Source organism: Rattus rattus, chromosome 12 (genome assembly GCF_011064425.1).
Source record: "Rattus rattus isolate New Zealand chromosome 12, Rrattus_CSIRO_v1, whole genome shotgun sequence".
NCBI classification, from domain to species: Eukaryota; Metazoa; Chordata; class Mammalia; order Rodentia; family Muridae; genus Rattus; species Rattus rattus.
In genome coordinates this window covers 69,332,965-69,348,708 of record NC_046165.1, presented here as the reverse complement: position 1 = coordinate 69,348,708, position 15,744 = coordinate 69,332,965, and the positions used below count along the sequence as shown (strand labels likewise).

Sequence of the window (15,744 nt, the reverse complement as noted above, 5' to 3'; positions counted from 1 at the left end):
TGCCCTAAATAAACTTCAGAGGGACGAAGCCTCACACTAGGGCTGGCTCACTCCTCCATTACTTCCTTCTACGGAAAAAGGCCGACTCCAACCTACTCCCAAACAGTATTAGCTTTCAGTTCCTACAAGGAGATGTGCAGCGTTATGGCGCCCATTATCTGACACAGTTGGAGGAGACTTGGGATGGGTTCCAACGTAAGGGAACAACCTGATGCATTCTGATCTTTCGCACTCTAATCCAGACACTCCAGTTTACACGTTAGAAAAATGGGAACCGGCTGGAGAGATGGCTCAGCGGTTAAGAGCACTGCCTGCTCTTCCAGAGGCTCTGAGTTCAAATCCTGGCAACCACACGATGCTCACAGCCATCTGTAATGGGATCTGATGCCCTCTTCTGGCGTGTCTGAAGACAGCTACAGTGTACTCATATGTAATAAATAAATAAATCTTAAAAAAAAAAAAAAGAAAAAGAAAAGAAATGGAAACAACCCATACTGTGATAAAACCCTGATGGTCACACGTGGACACTTTAATACATTACAAGTGCTCCTGACAAGGCTTTCTTGATTTCTTTTCAGTTTTACACTGTAATGAGGCTTATCTACAGGGCTGGACCTCAGAGTCCAGCTTGGGCCTTTGCAAATGTCTCTAATCCTTGAGTTAACATTTGAAGACTCATTCCATCCTGTATGTGAATGCAGGTAACGCCTGCAACAAAAAGAAGTCACATTTTATCCCGCTTTCAAGGCCCTGCTATACCCTCTCCACCCTATGCTTGCTTTCTCTACCTCCTTCTAAGAACTTTCCCCCTCACCCCCTCAGTAGTGACTCAGTACCCAGTTTGCCAACATCTATGATATTCCGATCCTCGTCATCAAAGAAGATCATCTGAGAAAAAGGAACTCCAGTCTTGTTGCGCAACCTGTGAAGAATAGGGCAGGCGTAACCCAGTTGTCAAGCTGACCTCTCTGGGAGTCCACCGGCTCCCACACCAGCTGTCTGCCTACCTCTCAAAGTGTGTGACTTTGCTGCCTGGGTAGATTTCCCGATGAATAAAGTATTTGCCAAGGTCAAAGAGCTCCAGGAGTTGGTTGGCCCCTTCTATCTCACCTGTCCTAAAGAAAAAAAAAAAAAAAAAGGCAATATGTGTATTAGGGGAGTGCCAGAGATGCAGGCAAAGTTAGGTCTAAGGAATTAAGGGGACAACGCTGCCCATTGTTCTAACCTTTAGTAATTTAAAGGTACAGAAAGCAAATGATAGAAAAGTAACGAAAGTTGGGCAATGGATAGTGCACGCCTTTAATCCTAGCACTTGGGAGGTAGAGGCAAGCGGATCTCTGTGAGTTCGAGGCCAGTCTGTCTGGCCTACAGGTCAAGTTCCAGGGCAGCCTGGGCTACACAGAGAGACCTTGTCTTGAAAAACAAACAGGGGTTGGGGATTTAGCACAGTGGTAGAGCGCTTACCTATGAAGCGCAAGGCGCTGGGTTCGGTCCCCAGCTCCAGAAGAAAAAAAAAAAAAAAAAGAAAAAACAAACGGGGGGGGGAGGGAAGAAAAAGAGAAGGAGAAAGAGAGAGAGAGAGAGCAACAAAAATATTTGTACATCTGCACCTCCTTTTGGTACCCAGGGAGTTACATGCAATCTCTTTATGCATCTACTTGAGTCTGCAAAACTGTCACTTATCTCACCGTGAAGCAGCGGCGACTGGTACTCCAAGGCTCTGCAATCTTCCCAAGATCTCCGGCACCTCCGGGTACAATCGGATGTCCTGTCCCCGCCTATCTCGTACAGTTCCATCGCTGGAGAGGAAGACACAACGCTCAGCTCTCGCAAGGTCCTTCCTGGTCCCATACCTCCCTATTTTCTCACCTGCTCTTGTGGAATGGGGGGTCTACGTGTGTATCAACCCAGAAAGGCCAGAGCGTGTAATCTGCAAGAGGAAGGAAGAAGAAGGTTCAACCTGGAAGAGCGCAGACACTTCCTTAGGTACTGCGGGGAGAAGAAAAGGGGTCTTCTAAAACCTCCCTGCCGTTCCTTACCCAGATCAAAAACCGCAAGCTTTGGCAGTCGCGTCATGATCCACCCACAGACTCAAACTTGGCGCTGAACGAACCCCAACTCTATGGTGGCCAAGTAGGCGGCGGGCGCGCCACAGAGAACCGGCGAAGCTCCGGTGACTAGAGCGTCGTCTCGGCATCCTCAGACAGCGCAAGAGCGCCTTCGGAGGCTCTGCGGGAGAATACCTGCAGCGGGTGACCTCACCTCTCTCCAAGGCACCGGCCACAAGTATTCCTTACACCGCCCAACTCACTTTTCACTAGAAAGGCCACAGAAGCGTTCTCTTTGCACCTCTATCTTGGAACTGAAACGTCATCTCATCGGTTTATTACTCTGCACTCGTCTTGTCTCCACGTCAGCATCTTGACAATATAAAAACCAGTTTTCAGCAGCAGTATAAGCAGAATGTAGTGTTTGCGCCCCAATGTAATGTGTGCTTCAACCACAGCTACACAGGAAGTGTAGGCAGGGGAGGTTACTGATTCCTAGGAATTGAGAGCAGCATGGGTAACGAATGAAAATCTGGTCTTATAAAGGGTGTGAGGGAGTCTGTAAAGAGACTTTCTCCAAGCCACTGTGAAGGTCCAGGACTACACTGGAAAAGTTATTTCTTCTCTTGGTTCCTACCAACTTCAGTTACAGTATTCTAACAGATGTGTGTTCGTACAAATTGATTTGTAGTGTTTGTCAATTTCTGAAACTATTCTTGCCAGATTCTCTCTCCCTTCCTCCCTCTCTCCTCACTATGAAAGCAAGGGTAACTTTAATTTACTAGTATGTAGCTTGGACTGCTCTGGAATTCTTGATTCTCATGCCTCAGTCCCCCAAGTGCTGGAATTACAGGCGTGAACCACCACAGCTAGCAACCATGTTCAATTTCAAGTTACCAACAGAACCAGGAATAGGAACATCTGGCACTCACGAGCTGGTAAGAACTGACTACAGCACGTTGGAGAAGGCTTCCTAGTCTACTCATTCCTTTAGGGAACGAGGACCAAACACTATCTGAGCTTGTTTTTCAGGTGGAGTGCAAAAGCAGGCTACACTGGTATTTCGAACGTTGAAGAAATAATTCCTCTGGGCTCAGTGTGCCCATCTATGCAGGAGAGATGACAACACCCTCATTCAGAATCATTTGGGATAATGGAGTAATATGTTTTTCAATTGAAAAGCTATGCTAGGGGTTAGGGATTTAGCTCAGTGGTAGAGCGCTTGCCTAGGAAGTCCCCAGCTCCGGGAAAAAAAAAAAAAAAAAAAAAAAAAAAAAAAGAAAAGCTATGCTAAAGCCAGGTGGTGGGTCATGCCTGTAATCCCACCTACTAGGTAGGCAAAGGCCAAGGGTGTGATGGCCTCCTGTAATCCCAACACTCAGGAGGCAGAGGCAGACAGATCTCTGAGTTTAAGGCCAGCCTGGTCTACATACTGAGTTCCAGGACAGCTATACCTATATAGACCCTGTCTCAAACAAAAAACCAGGAGTTCAGGGCCAGCCTGGGATACCTATCAAAAAACTGTTTCAAAATAAAGAATATTCCAGGCTGATGGCACATGCCTATAATCCCAGCAGACAGATCCACGTGAATCTGAGGCCAGTCTGTCTACATAGTGCTAGGTTAACTGGGGCTATGAAGTTCCACACCCCCCACCACCACCCATGCCCCTTCTCAAAACAAACCCAAGAGCAGCATCCTCCCACCGTCCTACCTCTACTGGTTACCATTAAAGCCACTCTGATTTCAGTCATTTGTGTCAAGAAGAAAGAGTCCAGAAGGCCAGGAAATATTTTATTGACAACCAAGGATATAGCCATAAGAGAGGGAAGCACACAGGACTGCAAACTAAAACCCAATGGCCAGCAAGGGCCATTTGGGCCAGGAACACTGCACCCTGGGGTCCTCACATTCTCCCACCAGTAGACACACAAGATTGGGCATCCAAGGAAGGGGGCAGTAGCTCTGGTGTCCCAGAGAGTGAGAGGATATGTGATGCCACATTATGAGCGGCAGGACAAGGAGGTAAAACAGAATCAAGTTTCTTCATTGCCCAAGACCACCACCTCCTCTAAGAGCCAACACCAGGTGGAGGACGGAACCACCTAGAATCTTGTAATCAGCTGCTGTCTTCTCATCATTCCTACAGAGAAGAAAAAGCATCAGAAATGCCATCTAAAATGGGCATTTGTAACCTGGGTTTGGTGAACCTCTGCTCTCAGAGAAACCGAAACTGTATGAGAAAAATATTCTTTCTTTTACTAACCTCTAAGGGTAATTAGTATTTAATTTTGAATACAGACATAGAGACCCACGGTGTTAACAATATGGTAACTTATGCAATAGGAATTAGGCTATCTTTATATTACATTATGACTCTTTTGCAAGTATCTTGAAAATTTAAAAACAAAAAAGCAGTCATCAGACTAATCATTAGACCTTACAAGAAGATATTAATAAGGAGGGCTGGAAAGATGGCTCAGAATTAAAAGCTCAAACTGCTCCTCTGGCAGAGGACTGGAGTTCAGATTCCAGTACCCACTTCAGGAGGCTCACAATCTCAGTTAAATAAAGCTCCAGGGGCATCTGACAGCTCTGAAATGCGAGGGGCACCCACACTCAAGCGTATGTACCTACAAATACATATATAACTCAACATAATGAATTTAAAACTATATTAGTAAAGAAGCACATATATTACTATTCTACAAATTTGTTTTAATAGTTTGTTAACTGTTTTAATATTAGTTTATAATTCAATATAACTTATTCTATGTCCGGAATATTCTATGCCTTCTCTTATTCTGAGAAGACAACGTTAGCTTCACCCTGTACTCATGCTCACACGAGACGGCTATACCCCACTTCCCATCCAAGCTTACATTTGTTTGCCACTGTAGATGAGCCGCTGCTGTTGTGGGGGAATTCCTTCTTTTTCTTCCACACGCTCCTTGATTCGCTCCACCTTTGGAGAAACAAGTAGTCAGAGGCTGCTTAGAATTATACAAATACTAGCCTCAGCTAGCCTTTAGACCCAGCACTTGAGAGGTGGACATAGGCTGATCTCTGTAAGTTCAAGGCCAGCCTGAGTTCCAGGACAGACAGGGGTACACAGAGAAAAACTGTCTCAGAAAAACAAAATAAATAAATAAACAAACAAACCAATGCTAAGAACTAAGGCTGTATTGACAACTTGAGGACAAAAGGACCAGGGTCATAAGCACACTGGAAGAAACACACAGAGAAAGGAGTTGTCATGCTGAGTATACATCACCTTGTCTGTGGGTTCGATGTCAATCTCAATCTCCTTTCCAGTCAGCGTCTAAAACAGACAAAGATGTCATAAATCCCACAGCTCGATACCAAGGTGCCTTCTGTGGGGGACTTGGTCCAGTTGGTGGGACTGGGAAGGATTAGAGGTGTGGTCTTGTTGGAGGAGGTGTGGTCTTGTTGGAGGAGGTGTGGTCTTGTTGGAGGAGGTGTGGTCTTGTTGGAGGAGGTGTGGTCTTGTTGGAGGTGTGCCACTGGGGAAAGACTTCTGAGGTTTCGAAAGCCCCAGCCATCTTGTTGTTCTTTCTGCCTCATGCTTGTGGGGTGAGGTAAGCTCTTACTTTCTGCTCCAGCACCATGCCTGCCTGTCTGCTGCCATGCTCCCTGCCATGATAGTACTGGACTCACCCTCTGAAACTGCAAGCCTCAAATTAAATATGCTCTTTTATCACGGTGTCTTTTCACAAAAATAGAAAAGATGTATGTATGTATGTATGTATGTATGTATGTATGTATGTATGTATGTATGTATGTGAGACAGGGTTTCCCTGTGTGGCCCTAGCTGTCCTTCCTTTAATTCAGAGATTCCGCCTACCTTTGCCTTCCCAGTGCTAGGATTAAAGGTGTGTACCACCACTGCCTGGCAAGACTTGCTCTAAGTGTAACATCTCATCTCGGTCTCTGGGGTTCTCTCTGCTGAGAGGTATATATTCTCAGCAACACTACCTTGAAGAATCAGAAGGCTTTTGGTGTACACCATGTCATCAGGCAGTTTGAGACAGCATTCTGTGATCCCCTTAATGCCATAAGCCATCTCCTTCACACACACACACACACACACACACACACACACACACACACACACACACACACCCAGCATTCTGTGATTCCCTTAATGCCACAAGCCATCTCCTTCACACACACACACACACACCACAGCATTCTGTGATTCCCTTAATGCCACAAGCCATCTCCTTCACACACACGCACACACACACACACACAAACACACACACACACGCACGCACGCACACACACACACATACCACACACAGAGAAAGGCCCACACAGGCCCGCAACCATACACACACACACACACACACACACACACACCCAGCATTCTGTGATCCCCTTAATGCCACAAGCCATCTCCTTCACACACACACACACACACACACACACACCCAGCATTCTGTGATCCCCCTTAATGCCACAAGCCATCTCCTTCACACACACACACACACACACACACACACACACACACACAGCATTCCCAGCATTCTGTGATTCCCTTAATGCCATCCCCTTACACACACACACACACCCCAGCATTCCCCCTTTAATGCCATCTCCTTCACACACACACACACACACACACACACACACACACATTCTGTGATTCCCTTAATGCCACAAGCCATCTCCTTCACACACACGCACACACACACACACACACAGCATTCTGTGATTCCCTTAATGCCACAAGCCATCTCCTTCACACACACACACACACACACACACACACACACACACACACACACACACACACACACACACACCACCCAAGTCAGCGAAAATATCAGGAGTTCTTTGGATGAGACACAAGTGAACTAGGTAAAGCAAGCCTTACATAAGGACTTTATTCCAGTACACGAACCACATTTACATAATGCAAAGACTTCTCAGGCACAACAACTAGGTTCTTTTTGAAATGCTAGAGTTGAGCACTATATTCTTTCCTATGTGTGCCAGAATTCTATTAAATCCTAAACTACAACTCACATTACTTGATTTCCACAGGCTAAACCTAGATAACCAAAGGTATCTGTGTGCAAACTATACATCTGTGATTCATGAGCTCTCCTCCACCCACCATCCCTTGTACTGCTTTCACTACGCAGCCTGGCCTGGCCTGGCACTCACCATGTATTCCAGGCTGCCCTTGTAATTTTCCTGTCCCAGTCCCCTAACTGCTGTGATTTCAGGTGTGTGCCCTATGGCTTTTGTATTTGCTCTTACAGATAGGTCTGAAGGGCTGCAGTAATCCTGAACACACACAAACACCACACTTGGCCTAGTTTAGGTGGTTTTTGTTGTTTTTTTTTTCTATTTTCCTCAATACTCTCCCTTCAAACTTCAAGGATCTTTAATAGATGATTTCCCTAAGATGATTCAATGAGTGGAGGCTGCCATACCCAATCACCTCTGTTCAACTCATGGGTCCCACAGTCAGAGACAACTCCAATTCCTGCAGGGCGATCTTCTGACCTTCACATGCCCACACAGACACGCACTTATATATATACAATGCATAAATGTAATTACAAAAAGTCTGCTTTATCTGATCCAGGTAATGTCATTAGCACTTTCAACCCCAATACCACCTATTTATTTATTTACTGTCTTGTTTTGTTTTATTTTATTCTGAAACAAGGTCTTACTATGTAGCTCAGGCCAGCCTCAAGTGTTATGATAATAGGTGCATTCTAGGACAGCTGATTTTATTCTTAAACCTTTATTTTTACTCACTTGTGTAGGTGTTATACCTGAATGTTTGTGCACCACATGTACTCAGTGTCTGTGGAGGCCTGAGGGTATCAGATCCCCCCGGAACTGGTATTAATGATTATGAGCTAAGAATCAGAACCTAGGTCTTTTAAAAGAGCAATCTATTAGCCCAGCACTCCCAGGTACTGAGGTTAAGAAATTTGAGGCCAGCCTGGGACACATAGTAAGATCCTATCTCAAAAGCACAAAAGTAGGGCTGAAGGGGTTGGGGATTTGGCTCAGTGGTAGAGCGCTTGCCTAGGAAGCGCAAGGTCCTGGGTTCGATTCCCCAGCCCTGAAAAAAAAAAAAAAAAAAAAAAAAAAAAAAAAAAAAAAAAAAAAAAAAAAAATAGGGCTGAAGATGTAGCTCAGTGGGTACAGCGCTTGCTTACCATGCATGACGCCCTGGGCTCCATAACATAAATTGCATAAGCTGGGTGTACCAGTGCACACCTGGAATCCCAGCACTTGGGAGGTAGAGACAGGAAGATAACAAGTTCAAGATCATCCTCAGCTACATATAGGTCGAGGCTAAGCTGAGATGAGATCTATCTTAATAATAAAATAAAAAATAAATTTCTCACATGACAAAGAGAGGTTTGCAATTCTGTGTTGTCCATAAATCATCTTGCTTTATTTATTTTAGTACTTCAAATGCAAAAACTTTTCAATTACAGAATTTCATGTCTAGGTCATTAACTCAGAAAAAGTTAATGGGGGCTGGAGAGGTGGCTCAGTGGTTAAGAGCACTGACTGCTCTTCCAGAGGTCCTGAGTTCAAATGCCAGCAACCACATGGTGGCTCATCTGTAATGAGATCTGATGCCCTCTTCTGGTGTGTCTGAAGACAGCTACAGTGTACTTATATAGAATAAATAAGTTCATTTTTAAAAAGTTAATGGAACCCATGTAAAGGTGCAAAGAGATCCAACCCTGCAAAGCTGTCCTCGGACCGTCATACATCCCTGTGGCATGTGCAGCCACACATACCCCTCCCCTACAAAATAAAAAGTAAAATACAGATTATTTTATGTACCAGTATATGTAGTGACAATTCTATTACACTACTTTAGTTTTTTTTTTTTTTTTTTTTTTTCCTTTTCTTTTTTTTGGAGCTGGGGACTGAACCCAGGGCCTTGCACTTGCTAGGCAATCGCTCTACCACTGAGCTAAATCCCCAACCCCTTCTTTAGTTTACGTACCTGTGTGTGGGTACACTTGTTACATGGTACACACATGGAAGTAAGAGGACAATTGATAGGTGTCGGTTCTCTCCTTCCATGTGGATCCTGGGGACTGAACTCCAGTCAAGAATTTACCCACTGAGCCATCTCACCAGACCACAGTTGCCATTATTTAAAGAGTGTATAATTATGTATCGATATCTGGGTGCTCACGTACGTACATACAGAAGAAAAATAAAGAACCCACAACAGTGATTCTTGCTAAGACGTGGGAGTGGATGAAGGGGAGACGCAGTGGACTCTGTGGTTTTGTTTTACACCAGGACTCACTGTGTAGCCCCGACTAGTGAAGCTCACTGAGCAGGCTGCCCTTACGAGACCTGCCAGCCTATCTCCAGAGTTCTGAGCCACCAGCTGGGTTTGTGGACTTCTTTTCCCTGTTTTTGAGACATGGCCCTGCTGTGGTACCCAGACGGATCTTAAACACTTCTGGGCTTGGATGACTGATTCTCTTGCTTCAGCTTCCTGAGGAGGATCTGTGTCTGTGGGTTCAAGCCCACCTTATAGGCTCTTATTTCTCTTTTCCTCTTCCCTCTCTTCCTGCTCCTCCCCTGCACATCAGGTGACAGCTCCACTGGGCTATATTTGTAGACTTCTTTTGTACCCCTAAAAATTATTTATCTTAAGCAGGGGGTCACTACGCTGGGCCCCTAAAGATTGATTTGTTTTTTGAGACAGAGTCTCAATATGTGGCCCTCTAGCCTCAGACTCCTGCCTCTGCCTTCTGAGCGTGGGAAAACTGTTTTGATGTGCATGTGCGCTTTGCCTCAATGTATGCAATATGCCTATTGCATGCCTGGTGCCTGTGGGGGCCAGAAAAGGGTACCGGATCCCTTGGAACTTGGGTTATGGATGTTGTGAGCTGCCACATGGGTGCTAGGAACCAGATGGCAAATCCTTTTAACCACCAAGCCAGCCATCTCACCAACTCAGTGTTTTGGAGGTTCTAAGTTGTGTAGGTTGGCCTTGAACCCATACTATGCCTGAACTTAGGCTCCTCCTGCCTCAGTCTTCTGAGGAGTTAGGGTTACAGACCTGCACTACCAGACTCAGCTACCCTGCTCACCTTTAAACTCTAAATTAATTAAACTTCACTATCATTAAGCTTTCCATCCCACAGTTTCACTGATCACATTACGTGCACACTATCTGCTACTATTTTGGAAACGACTCGAACATTTTCTTTTTTTTTTTTTTTGCTTTTTTTCGGAGCTGGGGACCGAACCCAGGGCCTTGCGCATGCTAGGCAAGTGCTCTACCGCTGAGCTAAATCCCCAACCCCTGACTCGAACATTTTCACTGCTCTATGAAGCAACAGAATTAGAGTGAGTTCACCTTAGAGCTTCCAGTGAGAACATTGATGTAACACATGAAGAATAGCCTGGGATCTAACTACCAACTGATAAGAAATAAGAAGAAAGTGAAGTATATTTCCAAAAAAACCAAAACCTCCCCACCAGAGCCAAATGAACGCTGAGTCATTTGGTGATATTAAGAAGTCATTAAACTTGTAAAAAAAAAAAAAAAAAGTCATTAAACTGTTGTTTTTTGAGATAGGACCTGGAACTCTCTATGTAGATCAGGCTAGCCTTGAACTCAGGAGAAAAAGGCATGTGCTACCCTGCCCAGCAGTTATCTAATTTTTTTCTGTGTGGCAATTCTTTTATAAATTATGCTATGCTTTCTGGGCTTTGTGTCAAAGAATCAGGACGGGGGAGTTTTACATGTAACAATTTCTGAGAGACGATAGTTTGAGATGATATGTGTCTACGGATGAGTAATGCAGGATTTTGCTTTTTGTTTTCAGACGTATCCCAGGCTGTGCTATGTAGCCAAGGATGACCTGAACTTTTTTTTTTTTTTTTTTTTTTAGTTTAAGGATAATTTTACTGAAGTTTAAAGGAAAAGCCCCAGGGCAAGCGAACTGTAGTCTCAGCAGCTGTGTGCAGGAGGACAGAGAAGGGAGAAAACCGTGCTGTTTGTTTGTGGACAGCCACACAGCACAAGGAGCAGTGGGTAGATCCAGACAGAGACAATGAGAGAAAAAGCCAAGAGGTCCAGGAAAGCGTGGTCACAATCTGAAAGAAACTGAAAAGAATAAAGAAGAAAAGCCATACTTTTCTGAGTCCCCAGTGACTCAGGGTTTGGTCTCTAACGTAGAGTCAACCTTGAATTGATTTTCCTTGCCTTTACCCCTCGCCCAGCAGGCGCACCCCTCACGCACACGAATGATACGACTACAGACATGAGGTACCATATTGGTTTGGTTTTTCTGTACAGGCTAAATTGTCAACAATGAAAATTATTTTTAACATAATTAAATTCACACACATATGAAGTGGAAATTTCTAGTTTCACTGGAAAGTAAGTTACATCAAATGCTTTCCTGGACCACACAGGTGAAAGGCTAAACCGAGCACGTGGAACACTGTTACTCAGAAGCAAGCACAGGGAAAAGGTCGCCTGATGATGCTGAATAAATGTGACCCCAGCAGCACTGAGCCGTGGTGTGGTTTGCTCTACCTAGCAACACACATGCACTGGGTCACCTTACATAGTAGTGTTGTTGAGCTCAACTTGTGGTAACACCGCCACTGTGAGAAACTCGCCCAAGAATGCTCGTGAGGTTCCTGTGGCAGCTCACTGCTTCTGCGGCCTCGCCTGGCACTTTCTTCAGGACTGAGCTACAGTTGCTGGTTCATGCCTGGTGTCTGAGTACCGAAAGGACTGGACTATAACTGCCATTTCTTGCCTGGTGTGCAGCTGCTGAATTGTATTTGGTGTTTGCTACAGAACTAAAGCGCTACCAGAGAAGATGGAGCTCGCACCAAAGAACTATTACAGAACAGATCCACTTCCCCGTGTCCTAATAGCTTTTCTCTTCCACTACCTCTGCTGGATGGTGGGCTAAAGGAGAGGTTGAGCCCTTATTAAAAGTAGGTTGTGGGGTTGGGGATTTAGCTCAGTGGTAGAGCGCTTGCCTAGGAAGCGCAAGGCCCTAGGTTCGGTCCCCAGCTCCGAAAAAAAAAAAAAAAAAAAAAAAAGTAGGTTGTAAAAACTTTATGCCCACACACATATTTTGAAGTAGAGACTCATGACTGGCCTGGTGTGAGCAGTCATGACAGGCCTTTCCCTGGACGCTGGGAATCTGATAGCAGACCCTCATGCTTACAGACCTCACTGAGCTGTCTCCCAAGCCTAAAAGGTATTGCTTGTTCATTTTGGTTTTTTTGACACAGGATTTGTCTGTATAAAATTCTTGGCTGTCCTGGAACTCAGAGATTTGCCGGCCTCTACCTCCTGAGTACTGGGGTTAAAGGTGTGCACTACCACATCTGTTTCTAAGAAATATCCCTGATACAAAGTTATCACACTGTGGGAATGAAAGATCTATATACTGTAGACTGAAGGGTTGTTTTTTGTTTTTGTTTTTGTTTTGAGAGAAGTTCTCACTATGTGATCAAGGCAACAGGAATGCTACTGCATTCCAGCTACTGCAGGATGGGGAGGCAAACTGGTAGACTCTGGAAAACAATTTGACAGTTCTTTTAAAGTTATATATAACATCTACATGACCTAGCAATTCCACTCCAAGATGTTTACTAAAAGGAGGAGGAGGAGGAAGAAGAGGAAGAGGAGGGGGCTGGAGATGGTTCAGTGGCTAAGAGCACTGACTGCTCTTCCAGAGGTCCTGAGTTCAATTCCCAGCAACCACATGGTGGCTCACAACCATCTGTAATGGGAGCTGACGCCCTCTTCTGGTATGTCTGAGGACAGTGATAGTAACATTATGTTACATTATATTAACATCACTGTAACATTATGATTCATAACAAGTGAAATTACAGCTATGAAATAGCAACAACAAGTTTTATGGGTGGGAGGGGCTCAGCAGACCATGGGGAACTATGTTAAAGGCTCACAGCAACACAAAGGTTTAGAACCACGGCATCAGAGGAGGTGTGGCAGTATGAACACGTGGAGGCATCGCACAGAAAGTTAATGACACCCCAGATCTGAAGAGGAATAGGAAGAAAAAGTAAGGCAGAAATTGGTTTCATACAAAAAGTATGGAGCTATAAAAAAAGAAAGAGAAATGACTCGAGAATTGTGTTCCAGGGCTGGAGAGATGGTTCAGAGGTTAAGAGCACAGGCTTCCCTTAAAGAGGTCCTGAGTTCAGTTCTAAGCAACCACATGGTGGCTCACAACCATCTGTAATGGGATCTGGCACCCCCTTCTCCTCTGTAGGCATACATGAAGGCAGAATGCTGTGTACATAACAAATAAAATAAACCTTTAAAAAATAAGAATTGTGTTCCGGATACCTGGTAGACTAGCAGGATTAACCCATGATCAAGGTAATGGGAAGGTGACTTATGATAGAAGATGCTACATTTTGAGGATCACATTCCATTCAGAAACGGTCTAGGCTAGTAGCTAGCATACACAATGCCTTACCCCATTCCAAACAAAACAAAACTAGGAAGGACTTAATTGGAGGGGGATGGGGAGGGGGAGAGGGAGAGGGGAGAGAAGAGATCAACAATATAGCAAAACAGCTGAAATAATCTCCAAAGAGCACTCGTGTGTGTGTGTGTGTGTGTGTGTGTGTGTGTGTGTGTGTGTGTGAAAGAGATGGACAGCGGTATCAATATTAGACAGAGTAGGGATAAAGAGATGCCCAGTGGTTAAGAGCCACTTTTAACGGAGCTGGACTGGGTTCCCAAAACTCACATGGTGGCTCACATGGTGGCAACTCCAGTTCCAGGGAATCTAGCGGTCTCCTTGGGCACCAGGCACACAGGTGCAAAGACATACATGCACAGAAAGCATCCATATACATACATATAATAAAAATTTGATTTAAAAAAATAGGCAGGTATTGAAGAACTGGAGAGTGGCAAATACTGAAACGATGCCCGCTTGTAATCCTAGCCTCTGGAGGTTCACACGCAGGGTTGGGAACTGTGGATCAACACACATGGGGAGTTGGGGGGCACTACCATCAGCTTGTCTTAGCAATCAGAGGGCTAACTCAGGTGCATCTCCACAAACTTGAGAGCAACCTAGGTTATAGAGGTTGGTTCAAAAACCCAAGTAATCCTCCTCCTCCACCACCCCCACCACCCCCACCACCCCTACCACCCCTACCCCCAACACCCCCATCATAGATCCACTGAACAGGGAGGGACTACCATTCTTGTGATCCATTAAGTCTGGGTTCATTAACCCAGAACACAGTGTTGTATTCATTAAAAACAATGAATAAAATGGTGTTTAAGACTCAAAGACCAGGGTTGGGGATTTAGCTCAGTGGTAGAGCACTAGCCTAGCAAGCGCAAGGCCCTGGGTTCGGTCCCCAGCTCCGAAAAAAAGAAAAAAAAAAAGATTCAAAGACCTATGGCTAACTCACAGATTACCCGTATCTGAAAAACAGCAATCATCAACCTGTGCTCTGGCTTCAATCTTTAAGGTTTTCTGGAAGGACTGGAGGAAAAAAGGCTAGCAGCTGATGTATCCAGTAACTAAAGACAGACTTTGAAAAGTCAAATTAATGCCAGGCCTCCTCATTATCAGTTTTGTGTGTCTGTCTAAATGTACAAAGGTAAAAACAGCAGAATTGCCTGATAAGAGTTTAAAACTTAAGAACCAAAGGCGCTGAAGAAGACAGAGTACCAGAACCAACACAACGATACGTAGCCTGAATTGGTCAAAGAAGTGAGGGTAGTTCTTAATGTCCAATTTCGGCAGGAAGGTGCCAAGTGGTCACACTCCTAGCTTAGCTAGTGAAAGACGGGTGAGACGCTAACCTTGGCCCATAGTCTAACTACTGAAAGGCCCTCACTTTCATCAGACTAATGCTTCAGTGCTGTGCTTTGCGGGCAGCCTATGTTAGGGCCTGAGGGAAGTATACAATCTAGTCAGGAAGAATAAGGGATAAAACTTTCCCCAAAAATTCTGGAGTGAGGAGCTAAGCTGCTGCCAGGCCTTCTCTATGACTGCAAGGGCTTGAATACAGTGAGGCCAGGACAAACGCTGCCTCCTTCTAGTAGGTCAGAACACAGACCTGGCAAGGAAGTAGGAGAGGCAAACACCCGAGGTTTTCAGGCTGGACCAGCCTCCAGAGCTCAAAACCTCCCGGGGTCCCCCTAGATCCCATCAAGCCTCGCGCAGGGCCCGGAGGGTGTCAGCTCTCCAAGTTCAGCAGAGGCATGGTTTTCCTTCCCGCCTCTCCCCTAAGGCGCAGGGGCCAACCCAGCACTACAGAGTCTTGGAAAGTCTGGAAACACTCTCACCTTCACTTTAATTAGCATCTTCCTCTCAGGTTGGGGTTGCAGGCGGCTAGAGTGCTGCTTCTCCCGCTGTGGTCGCTACTGCCGCTGCCGCTTCCCAGCACTCCACGGCGAGGAACACTTCTGCTTCCGGGTCACTCTCCGGACCCACCCGCTCCTCTTTCCAGCCGGTTCCCGAAACGCTCAGGAGTGCCCTCGGATTTTGTGTCAGTTGGGTTGTAAAGAGAAAGGAAAACCGGTTTAGGAACAGCCAGACGACACCTGAGACCCCGCACGTGTCCAGCGAACTGGTGTTAGCGGAGAGCTGGAACAGAACAAACTACTTTTCCCATCACGTCTGGA

The 15,744-nt window shown here is 45.3% G+C and overlaps 2 protein-coding genes across 2 annotated transcripts; both read right to left on the bottom strand.

Moving 5' to 3' along the window:
* Window positions 1–492: 492 nt before the first annotated feature.
* On the bottom strand, window positions 493–2,219 carry LOC116913118 (magnesium-dependent phosphatase 1). Its single transcript, XM_032917275.1, has 6 exons — window positions 2,040–2,219; window positions 1,870–1,930; window positions 1,689–1,799; window positions 1,008–1,115; window positions 837–922; window positions 493–708 (listed from the first exon to the last, which is right to left on the bottom strand). The coding sequence occupies exons 1-6, from the start codon at window positions 2,074–2,076 to the stop codon at window positions 617–619; spliced, it is 495 nt and encodes a 164-aa protein (XP_032773166.1). The 5' UTR covers window positions 2,077–2,219; the 3' UTR covers window positions 493–616.
* A 1,609-nt stretch (window positions 2,220–3,828) lies between these two features.
* Window positions 3,829–15,694, bottom strand: Nedd8 (NEDD8 ubiquitin like modifier). The gene is made up of 4 exons (XM_032917273.1): window positions 15,406–15,694; window positions 5,323–5,370; window positions 4,931–5,013; window positions 3,829–4,191 (listed from the first exon to the last, which is right to left on the bottom strand). Exons 1-4 carry the CDS (start codon window positions 15,421–15,423, stop codon window positions 4,095–4,097), a joined length of 246 nt encoding a protein of 81 aa, XP_032773164.1. The 5' UTR covers window positions 15,424–15,694; the 3' UTR covers window positions 3,829–4,094.
* Between the last annotated feature and the right edge of the window lie 50 nt (window positions 15,695–15,744).